Genomic DNA, 17,687 nt, shown 5'->3' on the forward strand with positions numbered 1-17,687 from the left:
CATGTTAACTGCGGGCCTCGTTCCTGAAAGCGAAGGGGCAGTGCAGCCAGACCAGCTTCACTTTCCCTTCTCCATCATGGCCGCGCGGACAGGAAGGAGAAGCCTGGGCTTCCCGTCCCGCCCGCGCCGCGGAGGGCGCCAATCGCTGCAGGCGGAGGGGCCCGCGCGTGCGCGCCGCCGGCCGGCTCTGGGCGGACTCAGCGGGGCGGTCCCCGCACCTGTTGCCATGACTCCTCCTCCGTCGCCGGGTCGCTCGCTGGAGAGGGTGGGTTGTCGCAGAGCCCCCGCCCCTTTGCCTGCGCTGGGCGCAGGCCCTGGGAGGTTCGCCGGGCGGGCAGAGCCTCGGGAAGGGCGTCCTGGGCAGAGGCGTCCGCGAGGCTCCGTGGCCGGGAACGTGAGGAGCTTTCCTCCGCCGCCAGCCGGGGACCAGGACACGGCGGCGCTCCCTCCCCACTGCCCGCGATCGCCCAGCGGCCGAGATGGCAGCCGCCGGCGCCCGCGGCCTGAGGGCCAGCTACCACCGGCTCCTGGATAAGGTGGAGCTGATGCTCCCGGAGAAGCTGCGGCCGCTGTACAACCACCCGGCAGGTACGGCCCGGCCGCCGCGGCCCTCCCCGGCCCTCGGAGCCCGCTGACACGCCGCGGCGGGCGGCCCGCGTCTGCGTCCGTGGCCCGCGACCTTGGCGCGCCGCCGCCGGGCACCTCTCCCGCACCGGGCTCCTCCCCGGCGGCCGCCGCTCGCCTGGGCGAGCGCCGCGCAGGTGGCCTGTGCGGGTCCCGGGGAGGAGCCCGGGCCCCCGGGCCGGCGTCGGGCCAGCCTCGGCGGCCCCGAGCATCCCCGGGACCGATCTGAGTGCAGTTGGCGCCGCCACTTGCTAGGGTGACCTTGGGCAGAACCCCAGGTCTCAGTGCCTGGGATGTGGCGGGTGTGAGAATCAAAGGTGCGTGCTCGATGGTTGGTCAATGCTCCCTAGAAGTCCGCTCTCTCTGGTCCCACCGGAAAATAGTGCCCTTGTGATGATGATGATGATGATAATTCTGTAAGAAACTGGCAGCTCTCAATTCCTTCAGCTATTTATTCAAGACCTACAATTCGGTTATTTCCCATATAAGGGGAATTAATGATACTTGGCTGGGGACTAAAATCAGATATATTCTGAGGTCTTTTTCAAGCATAAAATTTAGCAAAGGAAAGCTTGTTTTAAATTAAGAGATGTAAGTGCTACTGAAAATGTGGGTTTTTCCCCACTTTTAGTTCTACCCATATTCGACTATGAAGCAGCCCTCTGGAATCCTATATGGTTGCTAAATATGATTTCCATTTTGATCATGTGTTGAAATATTCCTCTGAATTATACTTTAGTTTAATCCAAAATATTATTTACTATAATACTGAACCCATTATAAAACTAATCTTTAAGGAGAGGTGGTTATTGATTAGGAAGTGTATTTGGTTTATTTGTCTTTTAGTTGTTTTTGCACTTAGACTTTTAGAATTGTGCTTGTGTTTTTTGGCAAAGACTTTTGGGGGGTTAGGCATAATTTTGAAATAATATGGGCATTGCAGAGTCAACAATTTTGATAGGATAGAGGAGGAGCAATTTTAAACTACTAAAAATAATACAGAATTAGAAAGTTGTCTTTATTTCTTCTTGATGATGTAGTCTTCCGTTGATCTTTTTCCAAGGTCTTGGCTTTTAGTCACATGTAATTATTGCTTAGAATTACTTATCTTTCAGAATAGATTGTTTCACCTGAACATTTCTAGAATTGATTCAGTTATTTTAATCCGTTTCAGAGTATTGGAAGGAACAAAGGCTACAAAGTGAGACTAAGTTGAGTCTTGCCCATGTGATCTTAATCTTAAATTTCTCAACCTTTATTTTCTACTCTATAAAATGGGGATAATAATTATCACCATTTAAGTATTTTTGAGAAATTATGTAATGTCTGCAAAACATGTGTTTGCCCTTCAACTCTCAACAAAAGTTGGTTCTCATCTGAGCTTTTGAACAAGATGCAGAATAAAGATATCTATTTCTGAAGTTATTTATGATTAAAAAGTTGAGGAAAACCAAAGTAGAAATAGAGAAGCACAAAAATATGACTGCTGACTATTAGTCTTAGATAAAATCTGAGGAAACATTGGTTCTTTTTCTAAGAGTTATAGAGAGTAAATATTCAAAGGTTTTAACATACTATTTTGCGTAGTATTGTTATTGAATCACCCTTTAAGCATTAGATTAAATTCTCATACAAGAAATGTTTTTTTAATGTTATGGAAGGCTGAATATTAATTGCTGGAAATAACACATTGCTGATTCTAAATTTTTGAGATTTTTAAAAAATTTTTTGTGGTACAGGGGATTGAACCCAGGGCCTTGTGCTTACAAGACAAACACTCTTTCAACTGAGCTATATCCCCAGCTCTTTGAGATTTCTTTTTATCACTAACATGGATATCTAGACAAGCAACAAGAATATGTTTTTGTGTACTGGAATGTTACATGATCCAGTATCTTTAGGCCTTCATGTCTTTGCCTCTGTGTTTCTAGCACATCATGATCTGCCTCTATAAAAAAAGAATAGAATTCTGACAAAAGGAGCGACCTAGTCAGGTTCCTCAACTCGGGGATGTCACTCCCTCCCCACCACTGCCTGACTGTATGTTAAAGTATGTGGCTCCAAACTAATCACCTGTATGGCTATCCTCCGGACCTGCATGGCTATCTCCGAGTATGCTTCAGAGAATACTTGAAAGTCAGTTGCCCAGTGTTTATTAAAAGCTTAGTTGGTGCTATGGTAAGTGACGAGGAGTAGGTAAAGGCAGTAGGGCAGAGCCATGACTGACTCTTGGTGGGTGTAAGAACAGGGACCAGATATGCACATGTGGACACGAGCTCTCTATCTATTGCTGTGGAACCTGACTAGGTTGCACCTTTAGTCAGAATTATTTTTTTTTAATAGATGTAGATCATGATGTGCCAGGAACATAGAGGCAAATGCATGAAAGGCCTCAAAATTCTAGGATCATGTAACATTCCAGCCTTCCTACCTCAGGAGTTTGTCAGCAAGGCCATCACCAGATAAGACCCCTAGATCTTGCACCCCTATAATTGTGAGCCAAAATAAACCTCTTTTCTTGAATATTTCATCATAGTAATTAAAATGGATTACCTACCACTAGGGGAAAAGACATTATTAGTTAAACAGATGTCATTGCTTTGCTTGTTATGTGCAAGTTACAAAATAGAGTGGATTGAGCTGATGAAAGAGTAGCCCAGTCATGTTGTTAGCATTAGATAAGAACAGCTTTTGCAAAATAAAAATGAATAATTTTTGGCAGTCAGTATCAGTGTCAAAGTCTAAGCTTTACAGATTCTAAGGACATGTGCCTGTAGTTGGTCACATGATAGTGAACAGGTGGACTTGCACAGGACTAAGGAACTAAGGGGTGTTGCAAAAGAAGGGGAGAGGAAGAAATAGGGAAGGTTAAACAATGGATACCAGTTACATTGGATAGGAGGAAGGAGTTTGGTGTACCTTTGCACAACAGGGTGGACTATAGGTAACAGTTGGGTACTGGACATCTCAAAAAAATAATAATAATACAAGAAAAGATCTTGAATGTTTTCACCATAAGTTACAAATGTTTCAGGAGGAAGATATGTTTGCCCAGATTTAAACATTACACAATGTACACATGGGGGAAAACATCACATCTGCATTAATGTGTAATTTTTATGTTTCTTATTTGAACTAATAATATGAAATAAAAAGGTAGCAAGTGATAGAGGAATGGTATGAAAGGTATGAGAAGAGGTAGTGGGAAGGTAATGATTTATATGGCCTCCAAGATTTTGTTTTTAAGTATGTTTTAGTTGTAGATGTACACAATATCTTCATTTATTTATTTTTTATGTGGTGCTGAGGATCGAAACCAGTGTCTCACATGTACAAGGCAGGCGCTCTACCACTGAGCCACAACTCCAGGCCCCGCCAAGGTTTTAATAAGAAATTTTCTTCACATGGAACATAGTGAATGCCTCAGTTCAGTGTCTGGATGTGTCTGGATGTGTCTGTGTCAAAATCACCTGTTCTCTCCAAGGAGGAAGCTTTCCTTGAGGAAGGAATCACATATACACATGACCTACTTTCTCAAAGTCATATAATATCTTACTAAGTAATTCTTTTCAGAAGAACAAATTAGGAAGTAAAATTTGGTTTGTCAAATTTGTGTGCATGAAAACTAGATTTGTTAATTTGTTTGAAAATTTTTGTCTGTTATTATTTGGTTCTATTCATCCAGAGAATTTCTTAAATTCTTTTATGAAAACTTAAACTTTAAAAAACATCAATTTAATTTTAAGACAGTAAGACACAAGAGAAAAAAAACATGATAAGAGTCTCTGTATTGTTTATTATTCTTAAATGGCTCATAGTTTTATATATACATATAGAGGGGGAGAGGGAGAAGATATGATGTTTCTAAATTGTCAGTTTGAGGATTTTTCAATTTCCAAAAATAGAGGGGTTTTGTTTGTTTGTTTGTTTGTTCGTTTGTTTGTTTGTTTTTGGTACTGGAGGTTGTACCCAGGGGCACTTTACCACTGAGGTATATCCCCAGCCTTTTTTATTTTTTATTTTGAGAACAAGGTCTTGCTAAGTTACTGAGGCTGTCCTTAAACTTTCCATCCTCCTGTCTCAGCCTCCCTAGCCACTAGGGTTAAAGGTGTACACCACCATACCCGGTTCCAAAAAGTAGAGTTTTAAGAAACAAGGTGAAATATATTGTTAATTTTTTATCTAAGTGAATGAACATTAATGGTTTGGGGTTGTAGCTCAGGGGTTGAGCACTTGCCTCACATGTGTGAGGCACCATCACCACATTAAATAAATAAATAGATAGATAGATAGATTATAATATTGGGACTATCTACAACTAAAAAATATATACATTTTAAGAAAGAATGTACATTTACATCTGATAGGGACACATTTCCTTTCATCTTGGGCTTTAAGATGACGTCATATGAAGTGATTTTTGTTTCACTCAGTTTATTTTTAGCAATTCAAATTTCCACCTAATCAAGTTATAGCATTTATCTTAATAGGTATTAACAGTTAATTTTTACTTTTATTTATCCTGATAATAAGGTGATATAAGCACTTCAAATACCATAATTATCTCGTTTATTTTTATGTTCTTCTATGAGAATAAGTATGACGTGGTACAGAGTCCAAACCCTTTTTTTTCAAGGTCTATAATAATATATGTAACATTGTTGCTATTTGAGTAACATTCATTTGTAAATGCTTTGTTTTGTCAAAACTTTCTGTTTAGGCCCATTGAAGTAAGTTGGGATGTGTTCTCACTGTGTGTCCAGTGACAGACTGATTGTTGCATGCAGATGGCTTGTTTCTGGAAAACAGCTTCTGTATCTGAATTTATTTGACTTTATTATTTACTTTTAAGGCAGAAAATAATTAAGGTAAAAATAAGTTTTCTCTGAAATTTTCAGAGAAATTATGTAAGCACACTTATGTAAGCACATTTTTTTTAAGAATTAAGAAAACACTATTTGTGTGTATATATAGGTATCCACCTCTGATTACTTGTTACTTGTAAGTAGTCTCTGGTATCTCAGAAAAAAATAGTAACTTAGAATGTGTTATATATTTGCTACCAGTGTTTTTCTGTTAGTTCTTTGCACTTGTTAAACTAAGTTGGGGTTTGTTTTCATTGTTTAAAAATGCCCCTGTTGGTCCAGAGTTCTAGCCACCATCATTTCATGTTTGAAGTTTTTTTTGTTCTTGTTTGGTTTGGTAGAGGGCTGGTACATAGTTAATATTTTAAAGTAGCTTGGAGCATTGAGTAATTTAGTTACCAGGCAAACCTACTGAAAAGCTTGGCTGTTGGTTAACCCCATAGAATCAACCATTAAACTTGTAAAGAAACCAGAATCTGGGGCTGGGGATGTGGCTCAAGCGGTAGCGCGCTCGCCTGGATGCGTGCGGCCCGGGTAAGAAAAAGAAGAAACCAGAATCTGGAGACATTATCCAGGAAACAGTTTGGGGTGACAGAAGAAGAAACATTAGTTCAATTATAGGAAGAGCTTCTCCTGCAGAGGAATCCAGAGTAGCCATGAGCACACTCAGCCAGAGGCGGCAGCAGTGTGCTGACTTACCTGAGCCCAAGCCGAGCTCCCCGCATGAACAGGAAATAAACTTGGTATTTGCACTGTACATGATCCAGAAGTTCTGTGTGCATCAAAGAGAAATGACTCAGCTGTCATGACAGCAATTCCAGAAGCATGGCCTAGATGGAGACTTGAAGGAGTTCAATTATAGGATCAGCACATTATGGCTAGGAGAAGAGTGCCCTGTGGTCCGAGAGAGCAGACCTAGCCTTGAGTACGTGGCGGTGTGAAGGCAATCTGGGTCACACCTGAAGATGAACTATCTTGGATCCACCTCCATCCTGAACATGGTTAATCCAATGCAATTCTGTTGACAAATACATGACTGTTTGTCTACAAAGATTAGACAGCAGTCCTTGTTTTTAAGGAAGTTATTGTCGGTTAAGTAACAGATGGCATAATGATTTGATGAGTATAGAAAACAACAGAAAAATGTACAGGCTACTTTAGTAGTTGAGAGAAGGAGCATTTCACCGGAGGAGGTCTTCTGTGAGAGAAAGCTCAGATGAGTGTTTGAAAGATGGAGTTAGGTGAAAACAGGGCCGAATATTGGGAGGGGACAGTGTAGGCTGAAGTACAATCTCAAACAGTGTGAAACTAAAAGCCTAGAGGCTGCCCACACCTGTAATCCCAGTGACTCCAGAAGCTGAGAGGAGGAGGCTGAGGCAGGAGAATCAGAAGTTCAAAGCCAGCCTCAGCGATTTAGTGAAACCCTGACTCAAAATTAAGAGGAAAAAAAAAGCAAAAAGGACTGGGGTCAGTGGTAAAGCACCCTGGGTTAAATCTCTAGTACCAAAAAAATGAAACTAGTTGAGTGTTTGCCTAACTTATTAGTCTCTGGAAGCCAGAGTTTCTTAACCTTGCACCATAGATGGTTTGACCTGGATGAACCTTTGCTGTGGCGGTTGTCCCCTGCATTGTAGGATGTGTAGCAGTATTCCAGGCCTCTAACCCCTGGATGACAGCAGCAGCAGCACCTCCCCCGCCTCGGTGGTGGAATCTATACAGCAGAGCAGAATGTCCTCTGGGAACAAAATCACCCTGCCCAGATGCTCTGACCTGGTATGAAATCTGGTTAGATTAGAATTAGAAATGTACATTCTGGAAGCTGGTGCCTTTGTATGTTCTTTTAAATTCCTTTTTCATTGGTAAAAGTTTCTTTTGAAATTCCAGTCTAATAACTAAAAAGGAAAGGAATTTTTTTCCATATTTTGTTGAAGATAGAAAGTGATGTGACCAGAGTTCTAGATATGGTGGTGACAGAACCTAGGGAACTGGAGAGAGGATAAGTACAGTAAACCTGAAGTTGGAGATCGATTTTTCCCCCCCACTCATTTGTAAGATCATCCAGCTTTAGAACTCCTTGATTGTTCCAACTCTGTCTCCAGATTCATCCCACAACTTAAGATATGGAAAATCTGAAGGTGGGCAGGATAACATGAAAATGATCACATTCCAGATATCTCTGAGAAAACAATGTTTAGGATTCTAGTTGTTTGTGCCCATAGGGAAGACAGGGTCTGTGCTATGGTCTTCTAGTGTTCAAAAAATCATTCTAAACATGGTATACAGTTCCTTTGCAGAATAAGAGGAGAAAAGGAAATTTAGATTTCAGTAGAAGGACTTTAGAATTAAATTAGAAAATAAGCAACTTAAAAATGTATGCCAGCCTTTACATATCTATAATCACCCCTCGGTAGACACAGGGGATTACTTCCAAGACTTCATTACACATCAAAATCCAAGAATGCTCAAATCCCTTAGATAAAATAGCAGAATATTTGCATATAACCTATACAGGTCCTCCTGTGTATTTTTTCAATCATCCCTAGATTACTTACAGTGACCTACACAATTTAACTAGTAGTTATTCTGTGCTGTTTTAGGCAACTAAAACAAAAATTAAAAGTCTCAAGTATTCAATACAGGTGCAGTTTTTTGTTTTTGTTTTTTTTTTTTTTTTTTCAATTTTCAGTCTGCTGTTTGTGAATTCATGGGTGTGGAGCTCACAGAGAAGTGTATTTTAAAAGTTGTTTGTAAGGACTGGAAACTTAGCTTAGAGGTAGAGCATCCGTTTGTATGCATGAGGCCCTGGATTCCATCCTTGTTGGGGGACAGGTGTTACTTGTATATGTATACATGCATACACCTGTGTATTTGTATAATATATACATATATATACTAGAGTAATAAACTCCAGTTAATATAACCTTCTTTCAACTCTGCTGGCTAACTTTCCTAATTATTTAACATTAATATTCATATAAATGTGAAAGTGAGACCAGAAGTTTTGAGAAGCCATAAATTTGATAGGTAAGTAGATACACAACTGACAGGTAAAGTACACTATAAATCTATTATATTAAAATAACATTGAGGGGTGGGGTTGTGGCTCAGTGGTAGAGCCCTCATCTAGTATGCACAAGGCACCAGGTTCGATCCTCAGCACCACATAAATGTAAAATAAAGATATTGTGTTCACCTAAAGCTTAAGAACAAATATTTTTTTAAAAATCACATTGAGTTAATGAATTTAACTGTAAGATGTTAATTCATTTGAGAGTAAAAAATAGCAAGAACATATTAAATTTGGAAGAACAGATAAAATGTGTAACATGCTAATATTTATTGCTAGAGGCTAGTTATAGTTCAGACTGTTGAAACAGCCCCTTTGGAAATGGAAAGCTCCAAATTGTTCTAGGTCCCAAACTCCCTCAGGCTGAGAATGGAAACTAAAAGACTCTGGAAGACTCGCATCTCCTGACTGGTTTTTTTTTTGTTTGTTTGTTTTTTCTATTAATTGTCACTCCTTCCATAGGACCAAGGGAGAAACGGTCCAGCTGCTTCCCAGTTTAATCAAAAATTTGATTAAACTGGGAAGCAGTTAATAACATTAAGTTCATTTTTCCTTTTTCCATAGTTGGCTTATTTCTAGTTGTGGGCAGGCAGATAGCCAGGATCCAGGCAGGTTCCCCAGTTTGGCTGCTGGGAATACTACCTGGGATGTGTTTCTAAAACTTCTCAATAAATAAATTTTGTAAAGAAAGCAGACTGCCCAGTTTTACATTTGTCAAATGTTTCTGCTTAATGTTAAAATTAACATTGATTCAGTCAAAATGCACCCAAAACAGGTGTTGTCACTGGGCTCATTTTCATTTGGGTCCTTGCTGTTGCCAAGGTGTGAACTAGTTTGGCTTTGATGAAACACTTGAGAATTTAGTTTCACTGAAATGTGTTTATCTGGCTCCCAGACATGATTTTACTTCAATAGCCTTTCTGTGCTTAGGTTATTAAGAGCCACCACTATCTTTTATTTAATAACATCTCCCCAGTGCCTGGCACTCTAAGTCACACAGTGAATACTGTGGGTGAATGAATGAAGGGTGGCCTTGTCTGCAACAAACTAGACCCAGAACTAAACCCAGCTCTTTACCCAGCTCAGTGCTTTTTCCACTTCATTATCTTTTATTGTTTGCATTGTTTCCAAATAATGGGTTTAAATCAGCTTTATCTAACTGTGATCTCAGCATGTGTGAACAGAACATCATGTTATGAATGAGAGTCAGTACTATTTTGGGGGAAAGAACAAATGCATCCTCACCTGCTAGTGCTTTTGAGAAGTGTTAATTGGGAGTAGATTAAAAAGTAAAAGGTGTTCTACTTGGATGATGGCACCATTTTAGATGTGATTTTTGTGACACATAAAGGCAAATTTTTTTTGCAAAGTAGAGTATTAAGGCGGCAGTAATAACTTGTGAATATAACAGGATATTAAACTGTTTATAAATCACTGTTCTCTTACATAAAATTCCTTAATTTGTACATTAAGACATAAATGTCTTCTGTTGATCCAGTGTGTAAGAGCATACACAACATTTTCACGGCCCTGGTATTCAGTGGACTTGCTATGTTTAGTTGTGTTTTAAGTTCCCCTGGACAAAGTCTCTTTCTGTCCTCTCACTGTGTGCCCTGAAGGTGAGCAGCAGTGTGTGATGTGGAGGAGTTGCGTAAAGAGCAGTAGTTAAGAGTTGCACAACAGGGGCCAGGTGCAGTCTGCTGATGAAGTGACCTGAGTTTCCTTCTAGCTCTGAAACATCATGCTCATCAAATACTGAGTTATCTTAGAAACCAGAGTGTTTTCAATACTTCAGGCATTTATTTAACATTTTGCACAAAGCAGGTGAATACATGGTGACTAAAAAAAACATGGACCCTGCTATTGATGAGTTTACAGGTGGTCTCTGGTCTCTCCTCTTTCTCATGAGGACTTTAAAGCTAGGTTCACTGGGCCGGGGATATAGTGGTAGAGTGCTGACCTAGCATGTGCGAGGCCCTAAGTTCAGTCCCCAGCACTGTGAAGAAGAAAAGTTAGGTTCATGGATGGTGGAATATGTAGTTTTGTTTTTGTTTTTGTCTTGCACTAGGGATCAAACCCTGGGGCTCTCGACCCAATGAGCTACATCCCCGACCCTTTTGATTTTTTATTTTGCAGGTCTTGCCCAGTTGCTGAGGCTGGTCTCAAACTTGAGAGGCTGGCCTCAGTCTCCCCAGCAGCTGAGATTGCAGGTGTGCACTGCCACACCCAGTGAATATATAGAAATTTTGCAAAAACTCTTACTATGATATATATGGAAGGATGTCATTTATGGTTATAAATATTGATAAAATCAGTGAATACACAGATATCTACTGAATCTCATATTATAAAACTTTATTTTAAATTTCATTTTCCCGGGGCTGGGGATGTGGCTCAAGCGGTAGCGCGCTCGCCTGGCATGCGTGCGGCCCGGGTTCGATCCTCAGCACCACATACAAACAAAGATGTTGTGTCCGCCGAGAACTAAAAAATAAAATATAAAAAAAATAAATAAATAAAAAAAAATAAATTTCATTTTCCCAACTGGAAGATTATCAATGATTAACATTAAGTTCCATGTTCAAGGCAAAGCTTTGGAATTAGTTTCCAAACTGTCTCCATTATAACTTAGCCTGTTGTTAGTGAATCACAAAAGTATAAGTAATTGACAAAGATCAAACAAGTTTCATGACAGATTTATGCTGTGACACTGTGGTAATTTTCTAAATGTTAAATACAGAGTAATACAGAAAGCATAGTAAAAATTATTATATTGGTAAATCTTTGGGTTTTTGAAATTTGGTAATGGTGGTTAAAAGACATGTATGTGTAACATGTTTGGTTCATTCTTTAATTTTTCTTCTTTATTTCAGGCCCTAGAACAGTTTTCTTCTGGGCTCCAATTATGAAATGGGTAAGTCTGAGTTTTTGCAGCATCTACTGAAAAAAAAAATTCCTCATTATGATTTTATTAATTTGAGGTAAATTTTATGAAAATACACTTTATTATTTGTATACCTCTAACTGATTTTTTGGAAAATATTCTTGGGTGTATCTTTTTTACTACACAGAGGATGCCACCTACTTACATCTTTCTGAAGTTCTTAGATAACAGACCTTTTGGGAAACATATTTCCTATCAGAATATACAAGCCAGGAGTGATGATGCTTACCTGTAATCCCAGGAACTGGGAGGCTGAGGCAGGAGGAGCAGAAGTTCCAGACCAGGCTCAGTGATTTAGTAAGACTCTGTCTCAAAATAAAAAATAGAAAGGGCTGAGGATTGTGCTCAGTGATACAATGTCTGTGGGTTCATTCTCCAGTGCCAAAAAGTAAAAAATACAATTGTGGGCCCCTAGGAACATGCAGATTCATCCTAAAGTCTTAGGATAGGGCTAAGGATATAGCATTTGAGAGGGCCTGGGTTCCATCTCCAACTCAGCAAGAAAGACAGAAGGATCACTTGAGCCCAGGAGTTTGAGGCCAGCCTGGGTAACATAATGAGAACCTATCTCATCAAAAAGAGTAAAAAAAATTATGACAAGGAAATCATTAACCTGGGTAGAACCCCCAAACTAACTTTTCTTATTAACATAGTAGATTGGTGGTACTGAAAGCTTAGTCCTTGTCCCTGATGCTGATCCAATAACAAGGACAGAGTTTTGAGAAAAAGGAAACAGAAGTTTTATTGATTTACTGGAAAATGAGAAAATGCAACAGACACACATGTCAGGCTGTAATTCTAACTGCCAGGGGAAACAGAGGGCTTTAAAAAGAGAATACAAGGATACAGCGCTGTATTCCAACTAACTAATGAATGTTCAACATATGTCCTTGAGAGAGCTCTTGTTCCAGTTTGTAGGTTTGGAGTTTTATTTTGTTTTGCTTGGTACTGGGATTTGAACCCAGGGGCTCTCTACCACTAAGCTACATCCCTAGGTCTCGCTAAATTGCCCAGGCCAGCTTTGAACTTGCTGTCCTCCTGCCTCAGCTCCCAAGTCACTGGGATTACAGGCCTTTCAGCATGCTAGGCAAGCCCTCTACCACTGAGCTATATCCCCCACCCTAGCATATGTTTTTTAATAAGTAAGAAAATACTAAAAGAAAGAATTTTACTCTAAGCCATCTCATAAGTATTTATCCAAACCTAGTGAAGATAACCAGATGCCAGGAAAAAAGTGTGGGCTTCAGGCATTTGAAGAACATGTTTTAATTGATGAGAGTAGGGGAGCTAGCTTGAGTCTGCCAGATGTCACATGTCTGTGCTGGATTGCTGAACACAGCTCTTGTTCAATCTTCATCCAAAAACACTGTTTTCCAAGTAAGGGTTCTGGGGTTCAAAGAACAAGGTGACCACAGATGCTAATTTTAGTAAGTGACAGAGTCAGGATTGAATATCCAGGTCTGTTTGACTCCAAAGCCTTTGCTCTGAGCACTTACTTCCATCATCTTTAAACAGAAACTGAGTCTGGTGCTTTCTGAGTGTGTCAGGGAATATCTCACATAATCCTGAAGTGAGCACTTTCTGAACCTGTGGTTCTATTATGTGAGTGGAGTTCAGAATGAAGTTGACAAGGAGCATGGGAAAGATGCAGAGAAGAGCACTCCTTTATGCAGGCACATAATTTCATTCTATCATCATGTCAATCTCACAAGGGTAGGCAGTAATACTCTCATTTTACTTGTGAGGAATTTAAGATAGGTTAATGTAACCAGATCAGAGTCATACAGCTAGTAAGAAGTGGAGATTAGATTCACAATGAGATTTTGTAAAATAATTTCTATTAGATTAGAATGATATAGAAGTAGACGGGGATTTTTTTTTTTTTTTTAATATGGGAAGACAGGCATGGTAACCATGTCAACCACTTGTAGTACCAGCCAGGTTGGAGGCTGAGGCAAGAGGATCACTTGAGCCCAGCCCGAGCAGCATAATGAGACCCTGTCTCAAAAAGAGAGAGAGAGAGAGAAAGAGAAAAAAACCATGGGAAAGGAAAATCAAGACCTTTGTGGGACACAACAATTACTAATACCCCAGGAAAATAAAATGTGTGCTGGGAACATAAAAAGTCATAAACTGCTGGCTCTTTCCAAAAGAGAATGCCAGAATACCACTCAGAGTTTTCATGGACATACTCAGTGAGCCACCACGTGTTAGTCAGTTAGTATCACTGTGCCCAGAACACCGGACAGGAACCACCTCGGAGAGGAAAACTTCATTCTGGCTCATGGTTTCAGAGGCCTCAGTCCATACACACCAATGCCATTGCTGTAGACCTGAGGTGAGGTGGAACATCATAGCAAAAGGGTACCACGGAGGAGGGCTCTCAGTCATGGCACTGGGAAGCAGAGAGAGAAAGGAAGGGGCCTCAGGGAGCAGGCCCCAGTGCCCACTGCCTTCTCCAGCCGTGCCCGCCTTCCTGCGGTTAGCACCCAGTCAGGCCATTCAAACTGGGATGGACTGGTTGCACTACAGCTTTCAATCCAGTCACTTCATCTCTGAATATTTCTGGAGTAGCACTGGAGTTTGGGGGTAGAGGGGGACCTCATATCCAAACCACAGCATACAGTGTAATGCATGGATCCTGCAGAATAATTGAAATCGGTCCCTTTGTTCCCCTGATGGGCAGTTTTCCACCCTGCAGAAGAGGTAGAACAAATAAGGAATAGAAAAAATACACATTGGGACCTGGAAGGAGGGTGTAGGAGGGATAAGTTTTAAAGTAGAGTCATTGCTTTCTTGAACTACTAGATTCATTAATTCAAAACAAATTGGGCTTGTTTTAAGTTTTTTTTTTTAAGAGAGAATTTTTTAATATTTATTTTTCAGTTTTCGGTGGACACAACATCTTTATTTTATTTTTATGTGGTGCTGAGGATCGAATCCAGTGCCCCGCGCATGCCAAGCGAGCACATTACCGCCTGAGCCACATCCTCAGCTCTCGTTTTGAATTTATGTATGGACTCATAAGTATTTCTGTGTTCTATTAAGGAGCAGAACCTTTTGCTGATTTCTATTTTTCATACAAAAGCATCCTTTAGAAATTCAGTAAAAATCTGAAATAATTTCTTAAAAACATTCTCTAATAACATACTTAGAATTTGCTTAAAATACTTCAAGAAAAATGAGAAAAAGAAGGAGGGGAGATAAAATCTCAATAATTTTTAACTCTGGGTCTGAATTTTTCATTAATAAAAATTGTTTTATTTTGTATTCTAATCTCTGCAAGAAAGTAGCTAACTAATCTTCTAGTGAGGACTTGTTTACTTCTCTGCGTGACACTGATGGTGGAACAGAGTGGGATAATTTACAAAGTCGGTATTCAAAACCTAATGGAAGAAATGACCATATATACTTTGATATTGAATGACCTAGCAAAAAAATTAAAATCATAACAGCTTTTCTGATACTTCCACATTTAAAAAAGAATAACGCGGGCTGGGGATGTGGCTCAAGCGGTAGCGCGCTCGTCTGGCATGCGTGCGGCCCGGGTTCGATCCTCAGCAGCACCACATACCAACAAAGATGTTGTGTCCGCCGAGAACTAAAAAATAAATATTAAAAATTCTCTCTCTAAAAAAAAAAAAAAAAAAGAATAACGGGGCTGGGGTTGTGGCTCAGAGGTAGAGTGCTCACCTAGCATGTGTGAGGCCCTGGGCTTGATCCTCAGCACCACATAAAAATAAAACAAAGGTATTGTGTCCATCTTCAAACAAAAATAAATATTTTTTAAAAACAGAATAACATTGACAGAAAATTGAAAAACATTATGCCACGCTTATTATGCCTTTTTTCTTTCTACATGTATGTGCATTTTCAGGGGTTGGTGTGTGCTGGATTGGCTGATATGGCTAGACCTGCAGAAAAGCTCAGCACAGCTCAGTCTGCTGTTTTGATGGCCACAGGTAATTAAATTAATATCTTTCATATTCCATGAACAACAGAGGTTATTTTGTTTTTGTTTCACATCCGTTTATTTAACAATTTAGTTTTAAAAATATATACACACACTCTTAATACTTGTAAAGGAATTTAACAGTGTTATCTATCTCTAGGAAGTCACTGCATTATGCATGGAGGGGACAGAGAAATGTAGCTAGACATAAGTATCAACATGGGTTTTTATTTCTCACATTTTTATCACAAACGTATTTTTTTTTTATAATTAGGAAAAAAAATTAGAGTTAATATTCTCTTGTGCTGTAAAGGTTCCCTGTAGCATAAGAACTCGGGATCGTGGGGAACACTGGATCAGAGACCTTTTTGAAGATTAGATCAGTATTTCCTCCTTCCTCCTACATCATTGTTGCCATAGTCCTTTTGTATCTATTTACTCTAATATGAAATATTCAGATAAGTCATTGCAGCAGGGGGTATGCTTTTTAAACAAATACTTTGTCTCAATAGGGTTTATTTGGTCAAGATACTCACTTGTAATTATACCAAAAAATTGGAGTCTGTTTGCCGTTAATTTCTTCGTGGGGGCAGCAGGAGCCTCTCAGCTCTTTCGCATTTGGAGGTAAGCCTATCGACTTTCGTATCTGCTTCAGAAGCTACCCAGATTTAACATAATTTTTTTAGGATTCACATATAATGCTAGGACAGGAATGTGCCTGAAGCAGAAATTTAACATTTCTTAAAAAGTATGGTTTACAAATAAATTAAAAGCAGTTACACAGTATGTTTCCTAGCTTTTAGACCTAACTGCATTGTCTACATGGATAGCCCTTTTATACAGTCCCTTTTATTATTAAGACAGCATCTAAAATGTGAGGCTTATAAGTAATTTCCAATGTAAATCTCTGATCGTTCACATTCAGTAATATATATAAGGCAGGATTTAAATGTATGAAGTTTTGAAAATGACATTTAGGGCAAAGTCACTGGTTTCATGGGGAAATATTTCAAAAGCCCTGGAAGTTTTTTAAGCCATTTACTCACCAGTAAACATTGTTTGTCAGTGACTAATAATAATGATAATATGAACAAATGTTTGCAATCAGGATCTTTTGGAAGTCTGTGTAGCACAATAGGCTTATGGGATAAGTTCCTTCTTGAGCTTAAACTATTTTCTACTTGTTGTAAGCTGGGAAGGATAGTAAGTGAAATCCAGAGGGTTATGGAGTAGAGACTCTGGCTCAATTTTCTGAATAATTAAGAAAATTAATTAAGATAATTAAGAAAACAGTCCTTAGCTTCAGTAAACATAACCTGTTAACCTGTGTTTTAAAAAAAAATCACTTCTAGTGATTAAACTAGAACCCATTCCCAATTGATTTTATTGTTAGATGCTTATTGAGTAAGTGACATTCAAGTTGACCAGATTTTAATAAATTTTATGCATATGTTCACGTTTGTCATAGTCTTGTATAGCCCAAGAGTGAAAATATTCATTAAAATAATACTTTTGCACAAGAAACTATATGTCATGTAAGATGTTGAAACTTCTTGGCAGTTGGGATCTTATTATCTTCGATACAGATCAAATGCAGATGAGCCCTTGGATCACTTGTGCCTGTTCTTATCTGGTTTCTGGGAAGACTGTTGGCAACTACACAGCCACCTGACCACTGGGAAAGAGAAATGGAATATGCTTCCTATTCTCTCCTTACTATAAATTTATCTATTATTACTGATGGTTATTTTTCTTTCTCTCTTCTTTATAGATATAACCAAGAACTAAAAGCTAAAGCAATCAAATAAAGAGTTCCTGATCACCCGACCCTAGATGTGGACATAACCACTGGGACCTAGCTTATTATTTGGTTATTTTAAGGCTTTGCTAGCTGTGCTGACATTTGGAAGGCACAACAAAAATCTTGCTGAAACTGGTAGCTAGTGCTTGATTCCATAGAAAATAAAATAAATTTTAATAACAGTCTTCTCTTTACACATGACTTAGGGAACTTATCTGTGGATACTAGGAATACTTTTTCTACCATCTGTCCATAATAAACCATACTTGGTCATACATCCCATAGCCTGTGGTTTTAGTCAACAAAGTATGTATATAAAAGAACAAACAAATTGAGCAAGCTAAAAGACCACTGAAAGGCTATGTGCTCTGCTTATTTAGTTTAGGATGGTCAAGTGAAAGGAAATAGTACTGAAGAGGATGAGAAATGGGTGG

The 17,687-nt window shown here is 39.4% G+C and overlaps 2 protein-coding genes across 2 annotated transcripts in view; one reads left to right on the forward strand and one right to left on the reverse strand.

The window, feature by feature from the left end:
- Dcaf6 (DDB1 and CUL4 associated factor 6) overlaps window positions 1-300 on the reverse strand; it is a 117,109-nt gene extending 116,809 nt beyond the window's left edge. The window contains exon 1 of the mRNA XM_077802819.1: window positions 219-300. Coding sequence (XP_077658945.1) covers window positions 219-228 — 10 coding nt within the window. The 5' untranslated portion in view covers window positions 229-300. The remainder of the gene's footprint in view (window positions 1-218) is intronic.
- On the forward strand, window positions 292-17,530 carry Mpc2 (mitochondrial pyruvate carrier 2). The gene is made up of 5 exons (XM_026382293.2): window positions 292-588; window positions 11,430-11,470; window positions 15,378-15,462; window positions 15,965-16,076; window positions 17,224-17,530. Exons 1-5 carry the CDS (start codon window positions 480-482, stop codon window positions 17,258-17,260), a joined length of 384 nt encoding a protein of 127 aa, XP_026238078.1. The 5' UTR covers window positions 292-479; the 3' UTR covers window positions 17,261-17,530.
- Window positions 17,531-17,687: the final 157 nt, after the last annotated feature.

The sequence above is a fragment of the Urocitellus parryii genome, chromosome 9 (assembly GCF_045843805.1).
Source record: "Urocitellus parryii isolate mUroPar1 chromosome 9, mUroPar1.hap1, whole genome shotgun sequence".
NCBI lineage: Eukaryota > Metazoa > Chordata > Mammalia > Rodentia > Sciuridae > Urocitellus > Urocitellus parryii.

Coding starts and splice junctions, on each gene's coding strand:
- Mpc2 (XM_026382293.2), top strand. CDS start 480: ATGGCAGCCGCCGGCGCCCGCGGCCTGAGGGCCAGCTACCACCGGCTC. Junction 589..11,429: donor GCTGTACAACCACCCGGCAG/GTACGGCCCGGC, acceptor TCTTTATTTCAG/GCCCTAGAACAGTTTTCTTC. Junction 11,471..15,377: donor GGGCTCCAATTATGAAATGG/GTAAGTCTGAGT, acceptor GTGCATTTTCAG/GGGTTGGTGTGTGCTGGATT.